General features: G+C 36.3%; 1 protein-coding gene across 2 annotated transcripts in view; it reads left to right on the forward strand.

Moving 5' to 3' along the window:
• Window positions 1-20779, forward strand: part of DZANK1 (double zinc ribbon and ankyrin repeat domains 1) — a 117259-nt gene that overhangs the window by 19711 nt on the left and 76769 nt on the right. For both annotated transcript variants that reach the window (XM_020986549.2, XM_020986561.2), the window contains exons 4-9: window positions 55-172; window positions 1740-1833; window positions 2156-2223; window positions 5718-5803; window positions 9362-9479; window positions 18104-18217. In XM_020986549.2, coding sequence (XP_020842208.1) covers window positions 55-172; window positions 1740-1833; window positions 2156-2223; window positions 5718-5803; window positions 9362-9479; window positions 18104-18217 — 598 coding nt within the window. The remainder of the gene's footprint in view (window positions 1-54; window positions 173-1739; window positions 1834-2155; window positions 2224-5717; window positions 5804-9361; window positions 9480-18103; window positions 18218-20779) is intronic.

Genomic DNA, 20779 nt, shown 5'->3' on the forward strand with positions numbered 1-20779 from the left:
AGATGTCCTTTCTGCCTCTGTGTTATAGAAAACCTTTTGTTTATTAATTTTCAGAGACTGCAGAGAAAGTGGCATTGTAACAAAGATATTTCAGGTAGACTATGAGCCAACAAGTGTGACTTCTTTTCCAGAAGACAATGATGAAAATATTCTCAAAAGCTTTGAAAATCAGGCAAGTTATAATAAAGGTAGTCTCCAAGTTCTGATTTTTTCCTTTACAACTTCATTTTAATCTGTCAATTTCTTTCTATTCCTAATGTCAGCAGCATAAATCTGCCTTTTATATTACTATATGTTTTATACTGTAATATTTTCCTACCTGGTGTCCCTTCTACTCTTTTTCCTCCAATCCACCTGGAATACCAACCCCTAGACTGATCTCTTTACAGTGTCACTTGATATTGCTTCCCAGTTCAAATACATTCCTCATAAACGAGAAAGTCCAAATGACTAAGCCTGGCATTCAAAGTCTTCTTTGGTGTGGGTCCAGACTACTTTGCTGGCTTCATCTCTCACTATTCACCTATACCCAACTTATACTCTAACCAAAATATACCACTTAAAGAATTTTAGTTGATAATTACTCTTTATAAGAAGTCAAACTCTGAAAAACTGGTTGACTTCCTCAAAAGCCTGCTGCCTTTGCTTCTGTCTAGAATCACAAATGCCTTGTCTTCCCTCATTCTGGATAGTAGCAAACTTTCTGGGACTTATCTGCTTATAGCATGAAAGATCCTTAAAACCAAGACAGAGGGCAGACAACTCTTCCCTTCGGTTGTCAGTGTGGCACATATCACGTCAGTCTTTAGAAATCCAGATCAGGAGCAAGGGCACAAGAAGAAGCAAAGTCCAAGTATATAGTCAAGGTCAAGATTCAGGCTCCTTCTGGAGGACCAAGCAGAGACTAGAGTCTAGACATTGTGACTGATATCTTATCGTTTGATATGATGTGTCCACAAAGCAGGTGCACCCAATTAACCTGATAACTCAGACTCCAACTTTGTGATTTCTCTCAGGAGTAACTAACATGTGGCCCAAGATACTTCTTAATGCAGCCGAAACCAAATTAAAATGTAATTGGGTGATATTTAACAAAACAAATAATATTTTTTAAAATATAGATAACATTACATTTTAAAACTACATCAAAATGTGGCCCACAGGGAACCTTATATATGGATTAGTAACCCCTATTTCTATTTAAGTTTTGACACCACTGATTTTGGTAGTCCAGTGAAGCCTTAATGAACCCCCCTTCTCAGAATGCTCTTTGTTGACTATATTCATTAGTGGAAATAAAAATGTAATTTTGTTTCCAGCCAAGTTAACGGACCCTGTGAAACCTATCTACAGACCCTTTGGGGGGTTGTGCATCACAGACTAATAACCCTTGGTCTATACTAATTGTTTTCTCTGCCCCTACTATTTGTGGCATCTTGCCTTTATGCCTAGCTCTCTACCACATTAGTTTTGTTGACAGTTAGTACTGATTCTTCTTGTTCTGCCCTGCCCTACTGTCTTCGTGACTTGGTATAATTAATATAAACCTCTGGGTTTCATAAAGTTGGCATGATATAGTGAAATTTAAAGCTGTTTTTAAAGTTATTCTATATAAATTGCCTTAAATAATTTCAAGTAGCAGGTTTTAACTATTATTCTTTTCCTATGGTTACTTTAATTTTATATAGTACAATATTAGGTACAACAGAATTATTGATGTATAATCTTTTCATTCTTAGAAATTGAAAAATGAAATTTTTGCAACAAAGCCTGAAGAAAGAGATATAAATGTTGAAAATAAACCTGGTTGTAATGCTGGAGTTAAATGCCAAGGTATGATATGATATAATTAAGACTAGATCTAGTATTTTAAAGTCACAATAATTCATTCATTCCTCATATGAACAAATATGGTAATAATGCTCAGAAAAGAAAGTTCTAATTTTGAGCCATACACTTAAATTCACAAAGAACTGTACTTTTTCATAATTGCTATTTTAAAGAAAGGATGTAATAGTGATGGTCCTTCATTAAAAATAATTTTGTGGTTATATATAATTATTATTGTTCATGAAACAATGATGTATTGTCATTTTAGACTTCAAAGGAGAGGCTAGAACTGAAAATAAATCTTTGTGAGTTTGTCTTTTCCCAGAAAGTCCAATGGAAACTCCATATTGCCAAGAAGAACCAGTTTTTACACAATTCAATTACCGATCCCAGGTAAAAGAAATATTTATGGTTCTAATTTTTAAATTTCTTATTACATTAGTGGTTTATAGTACTTCACATGTCAGATATTTTAAACAGTACAGCAAATCACTGTTGTAAAGTATTTTCCTACCCAAGATTTGGATATACAGCTGTACTTTATTAATTCAGACTCTGCTAATTTGCAGTTTGTTATGATTACTCAGGGCCTTTTATGAAGTTTGCCTTTATGTAACAACACAGTTTAATTCAGTTAAATATTTATGAAATACCTAGTATGTGTAATGCAAAGCTTTTTTTTCATAGAGAATACAAATTAATAGTGCAAAAAATGTTTTTAAAGGATTGCATAAAATGCTTGAGACGGCCTTTTCTTTTAAATACTTTAAGCAACATAATTAATAAGCCAACATAATTAATATGCTTTTTTAAAAAACAAATCATCCTTACATATTCTTTTAAACAAGTCTCTTATCTATTATGTAACATATTTTCAGTTTAGGGGAGTGCAAGCTCCTGTGGCCAGGGATGACTTCAGTTTTTTTCTTTCTATCTTCATTGCTTAGGACAGTGCCTAGTACACAATGAATAATTAATGTTTATTGAATTGAATTGTATGTACTTAAAGGTAATAAATTGTACTTCATTAAAATTAGTCTGTAATTCATACTTAAGTAATTCAAAAGTGTCCACCTGCCAAACAATCTAATCATGTTCCTATCTAATGACATGTAGTTATCTAATTGTAATGAAGAAAGCTTATGACATTAATGGTATCATTGAACTCCCAGTGCTAATTATTACTGAATTTTGCTGTGAACATTTGTGCTGTTCTCTCTTTTGGTCCTTCAAGGATCTGTGATTTTACCTGGCATGAGTATTGCCTCCATGGATATGGAACACAGCTTCTTTATGACTTAGTAGAATGTCTTCGAAATTGTGTTCAAAACCTTCATGCACTTCCATTTTCAGAAACTTAATCATCCCTGGACTTTTTCTTTGTTCCTTTAGCCAAATAATATCTTCTTTTCTAGGCATGTTGGGCATAGGAATGGGGGGGGGAGGGTAAGTATCTTATCTTTTAATTTTAACTGATTCTGTGTCAATTATGTTTTTTTCTCCCTCTGTATCAAGCTGTAATATTCTCTGTAAATCAGATAAAGAACTGTATCATTATGCTATCATTTTTGAAGACTACATGATTGTAGCTTTTTTACCTAATTCATTGAAATAGAATGACCATTTCCATGCTAAATGTTAACTTATTTCCCCTAGCAGTCATTATATTATTTACTCAGGCAACAATGGCTCCCCTGTCTAGAGTGACCCTGCTTTTCTAGCTTGATCATTTGAGATATTCTTATTGTTGTTTTTGTTACTGTTATTGAACTGCAAAAGATAAGCAGTTACCCTTATTTATCAAGGACACCGTCACCAAACATTCTTTTCTGAGGAAATAAAAATTCTATTTCTGTTAAAAAGAAAAAAGAAAAAGCCAACAACAACAAAAAATCGTTATGCACTTGTGGCCAGACTGGCGATGAAGCAATATCACTTAGTGAGAGACATCTGGAGATAACAAATGTATGGAGTCCATCACCAAGCTTGTACTAAAACCCTTTGCAGCTTGTAAGACCTTCTAGAGCATACACTGTGACATAGCCTTATAACCATTATGCCACAGTGAGGCATTAGAAGGGGGCATTAGTGTAGGTTTCTGTACTTTTCAAAACAATAATCTAAGTCCCTAAGGTGTAAGCACACTCTGACAGCCCTAACTTTCTTACTTTTACCCTAGTTGTAGTGAGAGCATATTTAGACTAGTATTTCCTATTCAGATGACCTAAAATGATCTCTTATGTGTACATGTGAGCTCAGGACTACTCAAGACAGTGCAGACATGCTGTCAGAGAACAAACTTTGATGCCCTGTGATCATTAGACTGTACTTCAGACCTAGGGGACCATCTGTCTTTCTTCTCACATGTGACACCTTACGTTATGACTCATTTCTCATGTCTTCATTTTTCACATGGGATAATTGCCTATTTCAGGTCCAGGGACATCTATTTTCCTTATACATATCTATAAGACTTACCTTACCTGTCAGGTCTTTGGCAGAGTTATTACCTAAAAATGAAAAATATAACAAAGTGATGACCAAAAAAACAAATCAAAGCAGCACAATGAAAAGAACACTCCAAGGCCAAATGGTAGGAATGTGAGAGGCCAAGGTCTGTTGCAAAAGTTATTTTTCCCACCGCTGTTCTTCAGGTCAATGAAAAGTTTTCTCCAGTCTTCTTCAGATATGGGCCTACCGAGTCATACTTTGGCAAATTGGTTCTAATAACACACCAATGACTTTATGGTAACTCATGGCATTTTAGTAGCTGCCAAAGAGACATGGTTATATTTAAGCCAGAATGTATGGCCATGACTAGGGATGACACAGAAGCACCAGGAAACTAGAATACTGTGTTTCCAGTGAGTTGAGGTGCTTCATATTGATTTGTTTCCTAAATTTCTTTGGGATGCTATCTTTGAAAAACCCAGATATTGGTAAAGCATTTTAATACTAAGCTACTGGCTAGTTAATTGAAGGTATTTTATTAAAAAGTCTGTTTTATTCATTTTATTTATAGCGTTGATTTCTACCTATATCACTGCTTCCTACCCCCACTCCACCAACACTGAACCTTTCCTTGGAACAAAGAAGAAAACAGTTAAATAAAAACACCTAGTATAGTACCAGAATATGTCTGACAACATGTGTAACATTCTGCCTGTAATATCCACCTCTCTGATAAGAGGAGAACGCTTTGGTCCATTATCGCTTTTCTGGCACAAGATTGGGCTTCAAAGTTGCTTGGAGTTCAGCTTCCTTCTGGCATTCTTATTATGTACATCAGTCATTAACCACATTGTTCCCTGCTTCTGTTTTCTTCAGTCTGCATCATTTCATGCATCTTCTCATGTTCCTCTGAATCCTACATATTTCTCATTTCTTGTTACCCAATAATATTGGATTATATACTGGTTTGTTCAGCTTTCTCTGCAATACACTCTTTGTTTCTAGTTTTTTACTACCACAGAAGGGCTCCTAAGCATATTTTAGTATGGTATAAATAAATAAATATATTTAGCATATATATATATATATATATATATATATATATATATATATATATATAATATATATATATATATATATATAAAATAGGCCTTTATTTCTGCAATTGCCCTCCTTAGGGTACAGGCCTAGTAGTGGGATCTCTAGATCAAAAAGTATTTTTTAAAAATTGTAAAATCTCTTCCTTAAATATAGACATTGTATTTGTAATTAAACTCTAGTTAAATATTGTAAAGCTATACTTGGAGTTTGGGGCTAAGATTATTTTATAATTCCTGGACATTTTTTTTACATGAGAGGATATAATAGAATTTTGCTTTCAGCCTGTCTTCATAGTATTATGCTAAAACGATAAGTAAACATCTCTATTTGTTTAGCTTACTAATTCACCATGCGTGAATGGCCAGAAAAAGTTGACCAGTGCCCAAGTCCTGAGAATTAACAAAGCAACAGACTTTTTCAAGTAAGTAGAGCTTTCTCTTTGTTCTTAGCTTTCAGCAATGTCAAAGGACAATGGCAAACTTGAGGGAAAAATACAGCAAAAACATTATTTCATGATACTTAAACTTAATTACAGTTTTGAATAACTGCCTCAACCATAAAAGATTCTTTGTTGTTGTTCAGTTGTTTTTTAGTCATGTCCGACTCTTCCTGACCTCATTTGGGGTTTTCTTGGCAGAGATACTGGAGCAGTTTGCCATTTCCTTTTCAACTCATTTTATAGATGAGGAAAATGAGACAAACAGGTTTAAGTGAGAAGCCCAGGGTTGCATAGCTAAGTGTCTGAGTAAGTGTCTGAGGCCAGCTTAGAACTCAGGAAGGTGAGTCTTTCTGACTGCAGGCCTGGCACTCTATGCATTATGGCACCCCCTAGCTGCCCATACTTAGTGCTTAAATTCTTTCTTTTTTTTTTATACTGAATGAAAAATCATTCTACAAGCACTTACTATGTGCCAAGCACTATGCAAAGCCTAAAAATAAAAATACAAAAGCAAAGACAGCACCTGCCCTCAAGGACCTTCCGTTCTATCTTTTTCACAATTTATTTTCACTCCTACCTCCTCCCAATTAAAAAAAATTCAAAAAAAATTTGTAACAAATATGCATAGTCAAGCAAAATAAATTCCTGTATCACTCATGTCCAATATATATGTTTCAGTCTGTTAATGCTGGGGAGCTAAAGCATTTTAAAGGTTCGATCTACTTTTTTACTTTGAAAGGATTATACTTTTATAAACTTAAGTTATAACATATGCCCGTAAATTTATAATAGTAGGAATCCTAATAGATAAAAAGAGAAATTTTAATAGTGGATGTTTGGTTAGTGATTTCATTTTGAGAAAAATACTATATTCCAATAAGCTCATTTTTAATTTTCTGCAAAACAGGCTTTGTCCTACTAAATTAAATATTATTCTTTTTATAGTTAATAGCAAAATATACACTCATCTGGAGAAGAAAATATGTTTCTCTGTTTCTTCAAGTTGTATCTTTTTATGTTATAAGGAAGACCTAGTCAATCATTTCTGACTGTCACTCTCCTCAAACTCCATTGATTTCTCATGGCCTCTAGAATCAACCATGAACTCCTCTGTTTAGCTTTTAAAGCCCTTCACAACATTTCCCCAACTTCTCTTTCTAGCCTCATTGTTCATTACTCCCCTTACTGCTCTCTGTAACCCAGCCAAAGGTGTCTTCTTTCTGTGCCTGACGCATGACCCTCTGTCTTCCCTCCCTGTGCCTTGGTACTGGCTGCCTCCCATGCCTGAGATGTATTCCCAATCCCTCTTCACTTCAGAGATCCCTTTCTTCCTTTCTTTAAGATACAGCATCTTCTCTTTGAACCATACCTGATCCCCCTGGCATGTAACTGGCCTCTCCATCAAACTACTATTTAATGGCTTTGAATTTAGTCTGCATATACTTGTGTATGCCCCTGTTGTTTCTCTGTTAGACTGTAAGCCAAAGGAGTGATTGTTTCATTTATTGTATTTGTATCCCTGAAGCCTAGAACAGTGTCTGGTGTGTTGTACACAGGCTCTTACTCATTGATTTTTAATTAATTGGTAGCATACCTCTGTATTCTATGTGACTCTAGCATTAGTGCTAATACATAGGAAAATAACCAAAGGAAAATAACTCAGGGGTGGTCTTCTCTAGATCCATGAGGTCCTAAAATGGGATTTATGGAAAGAGAAACAAGCAAGAGTCACACAGGATAATTTTTCTGAGACAGTGGTATGACATAGTTTGTAGCCACATATCATGGCTGGAAAACAATAAGAGTTAAGGAGATGGTCTTTAGTGCATTAAATACTTTTCAGAAAAATGAATGTACTCTACAATTTTCCAATGTAATCCAGTCTCCTCTTCTCATAGATATAGGGTTGAATGAAACCTCTACCTTCATTTTCAATGCTATATAGGTCTAAGAATCCTGGCAGAATGGGCAGACCCAGGGTGGGTTGATTGGGAAGAGGTTAAGTTTTCAGATGCTTGTGGTGGCTTCTATACCAGGACCCATCACTGCTTCTTTGACAATGAACCCATAGACATCAGCTTCTAAAAAATCAATGAGACTTTTGCCAATTTCTCATTTTACATATTAGGAAACTGAGGCCTAGAGAGGCTATGAGTGAGTGAACGAATGATGAAAAATTTATTAAGCACTTACTATGAGAATATGTAAGATTGCCCAAATCCAAATTGCCCAAATTTGATAGTTATCTGTGAGAAAAGTCTTTGATTTCTGCCCCAGATAGAAAAAAAAAAGACCTAGACTGGGGGCATTATGCTAAGCACTTGGGGATACAAATACAAGTAAGAAAAACAATTCCTCAAGAAACTTGTATTTTAACAGAGTAAGACAATACATAAAGGGAAGCTATCAGGGGAAAGAGGGAATACACATTAAGCAAAGTGGTTTGAAAATGGCTGGGAAGTGATGTGGAGGTCTAGTTCCAGTTGAGATAAGGCAAAAAAGCTCACCTGTCAGAACCCAGCATCTCAGGGACAAGAGGCCATGACGTAGTAGTGGGGGAGAGAATACTGGAGTGGCATGGTCTGGAAATGGTTGTAAAGTGACCAGGGGACCTGATTTTAGGCAGAATAAAGTGAAAGCTCACCTACTGAAGACCAGGGTACAAAGAGACTCTGGTGGGGATGAAGAGAACAGCCAGAGTGCAAGTGGCCCTCCTACTGAACTAAGAATATAGTTGCTATCTATTATGAGCTCCCTCTTCTCACCTGTTCTCCATTTCAAAACCCTCCTCCTTTAGTCTGTGAAGAGGTGGCCTTTCTCTTCTCCAAGACTACCCTGTCCACTTGTACCCTTAATGCTCCCCCTACCTTTTTCACTGAGTGTGGCTCCTGATGGTCTCACTGTGCAGTCTCCAGTGGTGTGTTACTCCTTGCTAATCTTAGCATCTCTCTCCTGGGCATTGCTCACTGCTCCTATCTTGTGGGCTTATCTCTTAAAGGTAGGCCAATTTCAGCATGCTACGACATGGTAACTAGGACCTTCCTCTAATAAGAACTGGCTTACAGTTTTTTGCTCATAACCGCCTTAGCCAGCTAACAAAAGCCAGGCATCATGCCCCCAGTCTAGGTCTTTTTTTTTTTCCAATCTGGGGCAGAAATCAAAGACTTTTCTTACAGGTTACTATCTAATGGATTTGGGCAATTTTGTGTATTCTCAAGATTCTCTCTGGCTTAGCTACAAATTAATTTGAGCCAGAATAAAAGATAGATTAAGGAGGTAAGGTCAATGTTCTCTATCCTACTAGTCCATATTCTTGTCTTTTTTATACATATCTGTTCGCATATAAGCCTCAGTGCTTTGGCCAATGAACACCTTAATCTACTTATATCTATTTTGAATGCACAGTTATAAAGCTTGGAAGAGGTTATAGATTTAATCATACACATTTTAAAAGTATCTTATGACTATAGCTGCTTATTTTTTCATATTCTTAACATTGAATGATAAGATACATTCAATTAATAAACCCTTGTTTTTTAGGTGTACAAATTGTTTAACTACTCGCCTGTGTGACCCTTTCACTCTCTTCTGTCAAGAATGTGGCACTCCTGTTCCACCTGTGTTTGGTCAACGCCCTTTGCCCCCAGAAGGCTCTCAGGTGAGAAAACCGAAAACAATCTTTTATTTATTCACTCTTTATACACAGTATCAGCCAGCTACATAACTTAATACTAAGAAACTGTAGTTTTCTTACACTTTAGGTTGGAAAAACCTGTTTTTGAAACCATTTTAGTATTCATGTTTCTTATTGAATGTTGGGTTTTTCTTTCTCCTGTTTGTATGTTGGTCTTAAGTGATGAAAAGATTTGAAATAGCAATTTTGTCTTGTGTATCCTTCATCATAATATTACTGACAGAAAAGATATTCCTGCTCAGTGTAGCTTTTAATTCATGAAATAAATATAATGAAGAAAAATATTTAGGGGTCATAAAAGCTTAGAATTGGAAAGGCACTTGACAAGTCATCTACCCCAACCTCTTATCGAATACATGCATTTATTCTATAGCATCCCTGACAAGTAGTCTTCTGGCTTCTGCTTGAATACCTTACTATTTTACAAGGCAGTTTTTGGACCATTCTAGTTATTAGGTAGGTCTTCCTTTGTTATGCTGAAAACAATTTCTGTCTAGCTCCCTCCAGCTAATACTAGTTCTCCCTTCTGGATCTATACAGAATTTGTCCAATCCCTCTTCACGTGGGCTTATCCAGTCCTTCAAACATCTCTCATGTTTTCCCCCTAAGTTTTCTGTTCATCATGCTAACCGTTCTCTATCATTTCTCATATGATATGACTTTGAGTAGCTTTACTATCCTGGTCACCATCCTCTGAGGCAGGTGTAATTATTATTATCACCATTTATAGATGGAAAAACTGAGGCTCAGAGAAGCCCAGTGACTTGGCCAGGCTCACATCCAGGAGGTGTTAGGATTCAAACCCAGGTCAATATACCAGTCCCAAACAAATTAAATTAATGAACTTTGATATAATGAAGTCAATTAGCTGTTGATTTTCTATCAGGTATTAGCTAAGCTCCTAAGTGAATTTGAGTGGCATTTAGGAGTGATTAAAATAGCTGTGCTTCCAACACAGGTTTAATTTTTAAAAGCTTATCTAGAGGTTAAGATGTCAATTAAAAAAAAAAAGATTTTTGGATAAAAAACATGCCTGCTAGGCATTCTTCCTAAGGACAGAAGAACAACATGCATCACTTATTTTTTTTTTAAATCCATGCCTATGGTTTCTTTCCTTTTCTTTCTTTCTTTCTTTTTCTTTTTCTTTCTTTCTTTTTCTTTTTCTTTCTTTCTTTCTTTCTTTCTTTCTTTCTTTTTTTCTCCCTTCCTTTCTTCTTTCTTTCTTTTTGTTAAGAGTATATTTCATCAGTGAAGAGCACTATGACAACTTTTCACAGTATATATGCCTAAGAAATGTTGAAAGTAGCTTTTCTAGACTTAAAAAAAAAGACCTATTTTTCCTTTCAGTATTTTGACTACTTTTTTATTTCTTTTTGGTTCTTGCTCATTCCATACATTTGTTCAGATATGTCATAGACTATGTTGAATCAGTGATTTTTATTTAGTTTTCAGTGGATATTTCAGTGTTCAGTTGTTAGCTGGGAACAAAAGATTCCTAAACTAAAATAATTTAGAAAGTAGTTTATTAAGTTGTCCAGAGGGGAGAGCCAAAAAAGGGGTGGCTCACTCTTCTCCCCTTACCCCCCCATGAATGGAAATTACACATTATAAAGGATTCAAACAAAGGAACATGGAAACAGTAGCTGATTGGCCAGCATGAAGGCAGTTTCCAGATAAGATGTGTGGGTTGCTTGATATGCATGAATCTTCAGATCTGACTGTGTTTCTGCCCAGCATAACCTACCTCCTGAGTTAAATATGAACCAAATATAGTCTGTAAGTAACATATCTGGTTTCTCAGCCACACAGGGCTAGGTTCAAAAAGTGCCATAAAGTTTTCCCACAATTTCCCGCCCCCTCTTTCCTATACTAGCAGAAGTGCAATTACAAAAACAGATAGCTAAGTTAAGGTTTAAAATAACCAGTCAGTGGAGTCATCTCCATCACTGCTCATCTTATTAAGAGCTTGATAATACTCTTTTAAAGTGTGATAGGGACTAGATTGGTGGTAACTCATAGTCAGAGAGAAGAAACTGGGTAAGCATTAGAGGCTCTAAGTCAAAGTGACTTAGACTTGTACCAGGAAACAAGTGTCCTACCTAATACATGAAGACTTCTTAGAAATTGAAAGACCACATATGATCACAAATTTCATAAAAAAGTTAAAAAAAAAGATAAATTAACAACCCTATGTTTCCTTCAATGTCAATAAAGTTGAACAAACTTAGTTAAGCAAAGTCATAATCTCATACGTCCCTTAAGGAACAAATCCAGCTAAACAGATTCTATAGGTAAACTAAGTCAGGTTACAGATTAAACTGCCTTTGATTTAACATTTCATCTTGGGTCTTAGCTGTGCCATTTAGCCATTTGATGGCTTAGAAACATTTTCCCTTGGAAATTCTGGAACAGGCCTCATTCCCAAGGCAGTTGTAGAAGTGTGTTCCTCTTAAATTTGGTTTTTCATTGACTAGTTCAAGTGCAGAAAACCAGTTCAAACCTTAGGGAGATAACTTTATACTTGTCTTTTTGTCATTATTCTTAATAGAAACAGTTGAAAGTGTGTGGTCCAAAATTGTCCAATTTACAATAAAAGAAACTGAGGCAGAGCACCAAGCCAATAGCACTTTATTAAAGGGTCCGTGGTCCCCTCTAATGAAGTCGACCTCAGATCTTCCTCATGATCTGAGATGCCCCCTTACCTAGGGCCTTACTTTTATAGTACTTGATACCCAGATACACAGAAGAGGCAAAGTAAAATATAGTTCCATTGGCTGATAGAACTTGCTCTTGCCCCTCCAGGAGAGCCAAAAATGATGCATCACTATGTGTGGTCACAGGATGAGCAAGGCAATTGTCATCTCCACTAAGTGTCTTTTCCTTCAGGAATGCTTTTAAGTTCTCTATTTAATGAAAGAACCATATTTTCCCCTGAAGGATTGCACTCAGTTTTGCTGGGTTGGTGATTCTTGGTTGTAATCCTAGGTCCTTTGCCTTCTGGAATATCATATTCCACAACCTCTGCCCTTTAATGTCAAAGCCATTAAGTCTTGTGTGATCCTAACTGTGGCTCCACCATATTTGAATTGTTTATTTCTGGCTGCTTGCAATATTTCCTTTTTGAAATGGCAGCCCTGAAATTTGGCTTTTATATTCCTGGGAATTTTCATTTTGGGTTCTATTTTAGGAAGTAATTGGTGGATTCTTTCAATTTCTATTTGATCTAAGATATCTGGATCTAAGATATCAGGGCAGTTTTCCTTGATAATTTCTTGAAATATGATGTCTATGTTCTTTCTTTGATTATGGCTTTCAAGTAGTCCAGTAATTCTTAAATTATCTCTCCTCAATATATTTCCAAGTCAGTTGTTTTTCTGATGAGATATTTCACATTTTCTTCTATTTTTTCATTCTTTTGACTTTGTCTTATTGTTTCTTGATGTCTAACGGAATCATTAGCTTCCACTTGCCCAATTCTAATTTTTAAGGAATTATTTTCTTCATTGAGATTTTGTACTCTTTTTCCATTTGACCTCTTCTGCTTTTTAAGGAACTCTTTTCTTCAGTGAATTCTTGTGCCTCTTTTACCATAAGGCCAATTTTGTTTTTTAAGGTGTTATTTTCTTCTTTTTGTGCCTCTTTTACCAAGCTGTTAATTTTCTTTTCATAATTTTATTGCATCACTCTCATTTCTTTTCCTATATTTTCTTCTGTCATTCTTATCTCTTTAACTCTTTCAGGAATTCTTGTTGGTCTTGGGTCCAATTAACATTTTTCTTTGAGGCTTTTTTGGTAGCAGTTTTCATATTGTTGTCTTCTTCAGAGTTTATATCTTGGTCTTTCCTGCCACTGAAGTAGCTTTTCACGGTCAGATTCTTTTTTTGTTGTTCATTCATTTTTCCAGCCTATTTCTTGACTTTGAACTTTATGTTAAAGTTGAGCTCTGCTTACCTGGGGGTGGGGAGACACTGTGCCAAGCTTCAGGCTTTTTCATATTGCTGTTTACAGAGTTAGTTCTGGGAGTCCCCAAGTTTTTGGTGCTTCCAAGGTGCTGTTTTCCTGGGAGAGGTGTGGTCACTGCTCTCCTGGTCTATGCTCTGGACTTTACCAAGGAAAGGCTGTTGCTGCATGTCCTAATGCTTCTCTCCACCTTGGCACTGCTACCAAAGCCCTTGCTCCCTTGTGACTGACCACTAGTTTTCCTCTCAGCCTGGAATTGTGACTTAGAACCATGTATGGGCAATAAAATTGCCAATCAGCAATAGCTTCATCCAGTGCAAGTAAAGCGTCACCTGTGATCTCTTTCTGAGCAATCGTCCAACCCCATCACTGTCTCTGGGCTGAGAGTGCTGGAAGCTGCTACTGCTACCACTGTTGCTACCACTAAGTGTATGAGCTCCAGCAAACTTCCATCAGACCTCCCCCTTAGTGTTACAGACTTCTCCTGCCTACCTCTTAAGTTTTCTTAGGCCAGAAAAATTTTTCGCCCTGATTTTTTATTGGCTCTGCCCTCCAAAATTTGATTAGAGGCATTATTTTAAAGTTGTTTGGAGGGGAACACTGGGGGAGTTTAGCTGGGTGGCTGCCCCTAATCAGCCATCTTGGCTTCCCTGGCTTTTTACACTGCAATCTTTGTAGCTGCATTTCTCCCTTAGAAATCTTCCAAGGCAGTAGAATCTACAAACAACACTAGACATGACACTAGACAATGATTTTCCCAAGAAGCTCTTAGGACGGACGGAGAGAGAGAAAAAGAGGGATTTCCTACTGTTGGGCTATGAGCACTTGGTCCACAAACAGCTCAACCCTAGTCAATAGTTTATTTTGACTAGTACACGTACTAGCTTCTCTCATTAATCAAGGGTCATCTTAAGTAAATGTAGGACTGATGTTAGGCAACTAGTTTATCAACTAAATGAATAAAGGATTCCCACCCAGCTAGTTGCATGGTCCTTGCATCTGCTGCTGCCAGTAGATAGTCACAGACTGTGTATCTGGTTTATTTTCTAATAATCACTGGAGAGTAAGAGACCTATAGGAAGAGAAAGAGAAGAAGAAAAAGAAGAAAAAGAGAGAGAGCGATCTACTGGAGGACTGTGCAGATTAACAGATGATGGATCCACCCCCTCAAAACTCTTGGTTGATCAGTCCAAAGGGACTACTCATTTGCTAAGCTAGTTCTAATCCTCCGTAAGTAATTCCCCAGGTTGAGATAGTACACAGAATCCTGAGTCCTAAGACCTTCTCTGGGGCCAGGTGCGATTTGACTATGTTCTACTTGAACCACAGGGGTATTCACCCAGTTTTCTCTGTGCAGAGTGATCCTGTCCAGGTCAAATCCAATCTCTTGGGTCAACCATCAAAGATCGTAATTCTGACACCAATTTATGAGCTAAGAAGACAAGATCTCTAAACCGTAATAATTTAGAAAAAGGTTTATTGAGTTGTCCAGCAGAGAGAAGAGCTAAAAAAGGGATAGCCCACTCCCCTTCAGTGTCTGTAAATTACACATAGGATTCAATTAAAGGAACAGGGAAATACAGTAGCTGATTGGCCAGCACAGAGGCAGTTTCCACATAAGACACATGGGTTGCTTGAAATGGTGGGGTCAGTGTACAGTGTGTCCACCTGTGACTGATCAAACTAATACAAGCTCAGAAGGCTGTACCACGTGTTGGGTTCAAATAGTCCATATAAACATTTGGGATAGAAATATCTCTGATTTTGCACATCTTATTTCTTTTGAGCTGCTGCAATTCTGCTTTGTTTATAGAGCATAGCACATTCTTTGATGCAGGCACACTGTGCTTTTTTTCTCTTAGAATACTCATTCACCTAAGATCTAGAAAGAATAAACACAGAACAGGCATAATAAATAAAGGTGCTATGCATTCATAGGCACGGTGGCTGGGTGGGAGAGAGACCCCTCTGCCCCTTCCTCTCATGACAGCTCACAATAACTTTCTCTACTCCCAAGCCACCAAGGAAGAATAAGAGAGAGCATCTGCCTAAATCTGTTCTGGCTCAGAAGCCAATTTAAATAGCTTTATACCACCCTTCATTACATTATTTCCTTAAGGAAGTAGCTGGGAAGTTCTCGGGGTTCACACACTGATAAGAATAGATTGGTAGTGCCAAGAGGGCTTGAAAGCCAGTTGCCTTCCCTGGAACCCTCTTTGTGGCCTGCTATGAGCAATTCACCATGCCAGGCTATCAGGGATATGGAAGGGTAAGTGGCTTTTGTCCTCAAGAAGCCTGTATTTATTAGAGAAGATAAGAATGAAATAAATGTCTGTGATGTGAAATAAATATGATAATTGAGTGAGAAGTACAAAGTGGTATGCATTTTTGGAGGAAAGGAGGATAATTTCCCACTGAGAGAACCAGAAAAAGCTTCATATCCAAAGTATAAAGGCAACTTATGGATAGAGTGCTAGATTGGGAGTCAGCAAGACCTGAGTTCAAATCCTGAATCAGATACTAACTTTGTGACCCTGGACAAGTTACTTAATCTCTGTTAGCTTCTGTTTTCCTCATCTGTAAAGCAGGGATAACAATCGCGCCTAACACAGGATTGTTACAAGGATCAAATGAGATAACATGTATAAAGGGCTTTGCAAAACTTTAAAGCATTTTTAAAAACCATAAATAAATAAAACTTTAAAGCATTAAGTGGCACAGTGGATAGAGTGCTGAAAGTAGAGGCAGGAAATCCTATATTCAAATATGACCTTAGATACTGTGTGACCCTGGGCAAGTCACTTAGCATCTGTCTGCCTCAGTTTCATCTGGAAAATGGGTATAATAATATAATTTTTCAGGCTTATTGTGAAGATAAAATTAGATAATATTTGTAAAGCATTTGCAAACATTAATGTGTTATATAAATGCTAGTTAATATCATTAGCTGTTATAGGTGGCATTTTTGCAACTTTTTGAAAAGTGAGTAAGAACTGTTTCTCAAATGATAGCTGTGAAAAGATTGGTAGAATTTCAGCAGGTAAAGTTGGAGAAAGAATTCCATATCTAGAGAAGACCCATTAACTTCATCTCTTCCTGCAGTACATATGTTCAAAGGAGCACTCAGCTTCAGTACACTGTTTAGAACAGCCCAAATTAAAATTAAATGTTTCTCAGTTGTGTATGGTCCTTGCAAAATAAATTTGTGTTAGTTTGTAAGAGGCAGCATGGTGAGCTCGACATGAAGTCAGGAGGCCAGGGTTCAGACATTTGCCCCAAGCTTACCTTGAAGCATCATAGCCTGGCCAGGTCACTTCAGCTTTCTTAAGACTCCATTTCTTCCTTTGTATAAGGGGGATAATAGAACTTACTACCTACCTCACAGTGTTGGGAAGAAAGCATTGTATAAACTGTAAAGCATTATACAAATAAGAGGTATCATAATTATTCATGTAGTCTTCTGTAGTGTTTTATTTGGTACACTGTTTTCTGCCCAATCTGAATCAGAACACACCAGGGCATCTTCAGGATCTGCTGTGCCAGCTGTGTCTGGCAGACCCATTTCTAACTCTTCTCACACGAGAGCTTCCTGCTACAAGGTCCAGAACTATTCCTATGCCTTGCTTATTCTACTCTTTCTGTTTTATCCCCATTTTGCTAATATAGAGCTAACCTTTATGTTCCTAATGCATCAGCAATGAGACATACTTCCCAACTCCTTCCTTCCTTGTTTCTATTCCCATTCTCCGTTCTCCCCAAAACTCTAACAGCCAAATTGCTGTATCCTTGAACCCCTTCTCTTTTTTACATTATCATAGTTCAATGTATTCTTTCCAAAGGCTTATCCTCTTTGTGGAAAATTTAGAAATTTATAAGTCTGTCAGCAATAAAAAAAAAAGGATTGGGAAACCTAGGTCAAGATCCTTATCTAATAAAATTGATAGCTTTGCTGATAGTCTCAGGAAAAGACAGTGTGGATGGCAGAGAGCTACCCTGTATGTGGTTCTTCCAAGTCAGAGTTAAAATACAGAAAGCAAGTCAGCAGTGATGTCATCCTTTTTGAGCTCATTCTGAGATGAAAGAGGAAACTTTCAGACTAATTAGTTGGTCTTTGACCAATGAAATATTTCTCTCTTTTGAAGAAGAAATTGTCGTTATTAATAAACTATGAACCTAGACATTGAAAATGCCAAGGCAAGAATGAAGTTTTCTCTTTGATACAGGAAACTTGATCTTGAAAACTGTATAGAGTAGTTTGTTTTTGCAAATAGATTTCAAGAGGTAAGCTGGGGCTGTTGCCTTTCTTCTTTATTTGACATTGGGGCAGGGAGACAGTAAATCTGTCTTATTCTTCATTTTACAGAAGAAACTGAAACAACTAAGATAATCACAATGAGGCCTTTATCTGAAAAATTCAAAATATATATTCAAATAAGTATATTGACCTATTGTTGTTGCACAGCCACTTAAAGAATTTGGATTAATTTTAGGCCTTGTGAAATCCTTTCATTTACCAGTGACTTTCTCTATAGTTCAGTATTACCTAAAAGTTATTTTACATACTAAAGTCTGTTTTCCCCTTCAGTTATTTTTTTTCAAAATAAAAGGTACCTCTCACTTTTATACAGATGGGGATATGCATTGAATGCAGAACCATAGTACCAGCGAACACTCCTGTATGTGTTGTATGTGAGGCCCCTCTTGCTCCACAGCTACAGCCCCAAGCCAATGTTCGTTTAAAGGTAATTCAAATTAAATTATGAATTAAAGCTATTGAAAGTAATATTTTGAATAGTAGAATGTACATTTTGATATAGGTTATATGTTTGGTTAATTGAACTATTGCCACAGTTCAGTCCTTGATCATATGTAACACTTATTAAACAGTATCTATGATTAAAGACATTTTTATTCATGGCTAGCCATGTTGTACAAAGTAACCTGCCAACAGTATCTGTGTGCATGAGAGATAGGTACTCAAAAGTTCCTTCTGTAAAATTACTAAATATAAGTTTCCAACTCAAACTCATTATAACTGAATTTTACAGTGCTCTAAGCTTTAGGAAAATTTGGCTTTATTTAACAAATTTGATAAATATTTTGATAAACTATAATTTGATTAAAAATTTGAACATTATGACTTATTTTTATTTTATTTTTATTATTATGGCTTTTATTTGTTGTTGTTGTTTGTCCTTTGTTCTCAAAGAGGACCATGACATCAGGAAGATGATGCCATGACTTGTAAGTGAATTTGATTTAAGAGAGGAGGGCTGTGCAAGATCACCAGCCTCACTTTCTCCTCCAGAGCCATGCGAGTACAGTGGCCAGATATAGATCAGAATGACTAGAGTTGGACCCCAGCTTTTACTTAAACTATTCTCAGGCTTCTGTTTGCTTTGATTATCAATTACTACCCTACACAAATAGTGTAGAGAATTACTATCATAAAGAAAGAGTTTATTGTAGAATCTGATATAATGGATAGAAGGCCTACCTTGGAGTCAGAAAGACCTGGATTCAGGTCTTGCCTCTGATTCATACTAGCTGTGTGACCACAGGCAAGTCAGTTAATTTCTCAGTATTCCAGGCAAGTTTCTAAGACTTTGAGTTGCAAACAAGTTGCCAGTCTTCATCAGTGGAGGGTATGAATGAAATCACAGATCTGGACATATATAGACAGATGGATAAATAGAGAAGAGAGCTAGAAAGGCTATCAGTTCCTTGGGAGCAGGGACTATTTCATTCATCTCATTGTATTCCCAGCATGTAAAAGGCCTGAAACATAATAGGATCTTAATAAATGCCTGTCAACTTACTGATATATCTATATGTATACATTGTTGTTGTTCAGTCATTTTCAGTAGTGTCCAACTCTTTGTGACCCCATTTGGGGTTTTCTTGGCAAAGACACTGGAGTGGTTTGCCATTTCCTTCTCCAACTCATTTGACAGATGAGGAAACAGAGGCAAACAGGGTAAAGTGACTTGACCAGGGTCACACAGCTAGGAAGTATCTGAGACCAGATTTGAATTCAGGAAGATTAATCTTCCTGACTTCAGACTCAGCACTTTAGCCACAGCACCACCTAGATGCCCCATATGTATACATAGAGGTATCTGTATTTCTATAGGCAAAGGCTACAGTCACAGTTAATCTCTTGACCTGTAAATCTTAGTAAAAAATGGAACATAGTTTTCTTCTACACATGCAATTATATCTATTACCTGTTAGGTAGTTAGAGATCAGTCTTGTATCCCCTTTAATTCCAAGTGGTGACTAAAATAAGGAGATTGTTGTAAAATAACTTCTTACCAAAAAACGTTCTTTTGGCTCCAAAACAAGACTAGTTAGCAATGAGAAACAATACTCACTTTATTTCTAGTATTTTGTTGCTACAAAAAGTGCTGCTGTGAATTTTTTTTACATATATAATACATTCCATTCTGTCTTTGACCTCCCTGAACTGTGTGCCTAATAGTGAATTTTCTAAGTTAGGTAGATATTTCTAGTCCTGAAAAATATGAGGTATTCTGTTTTAAGAAAATTTTGATGCAAGGATTTTTTCCCAGTTGACCTCTTCCTTTTTAACATAATTGCTTTGATTTTATAAGTGCAAAACCTCTTTAATTTCGTGTAATGAAATGATCTTTTTTTTATCTCTTGTGATCAACTCTGTCTCTAGTGTGGTTGAGAATTCATCTCCTAGCCATAACTGTTAAAGAGATTTGATCTGGTTCTCTTCTAATTGGTTTTATGGCATGACCTTTGATATTCTGTCACATATCTGTTTTAAATTTATTGTTACATATTGTATAAGATGGTGGTCTAAACTTAATTCCTGCCAAATCTCTTTCCAGTTTTCCTAGCAGTTCTCATCAAATTGGGAGTAGTTTTTCCCCCAATTAATTTATGTTCCTAAGTTTGTTACTGGGTTGTTGTTTCTGTTGTTTCTGATTCATACTTATTTAATCTGTCACTTTTAAAAAATCAGTACCAAATAGCTTTGGTGATTATTGTTTTATAATATAATTTGAGGCCTAGAATTCCTTAATTTATACTCTATTTTTTCAAGATTTCCTTGAGATTCTAAGTCTTTTGTTCCTTTGAATTAATTCTGTTATTTTATCTAGCTCTATGAGGTATCCCTTTGGTAGCTTGATTTTTTAAAAAAATATCTCCCTTGAGATTCTAGACCTTCCTTTAAATGACTTGTTATTTTTTATCTAGCTCTATAATGCATCCCCTTGGTAGACTGACTGTTATAGCACTAAATCTTTAAATTAATTTAGATAGTGTTACTG

The sequence above is a fragment of the Phascolarctos cinereus genome, unplaced genomic scaffold (assembly GCF_003287225.1).
Source record: "Phascolarctos cinereus isolate Bilbo 61053 unplaced genomic scaffold, phaCin_HiC Scaffold_2;HRSCAF=192, whole genome shotgun sequence".
NCBI classification, from domain to species: domain Eukaryota; kingdom Metazoa; phylum Chordata; class Mammalia; order Diprotodontia; family Phascolarctidae; genus Phascolarctos; species Phascolarctos cinereus.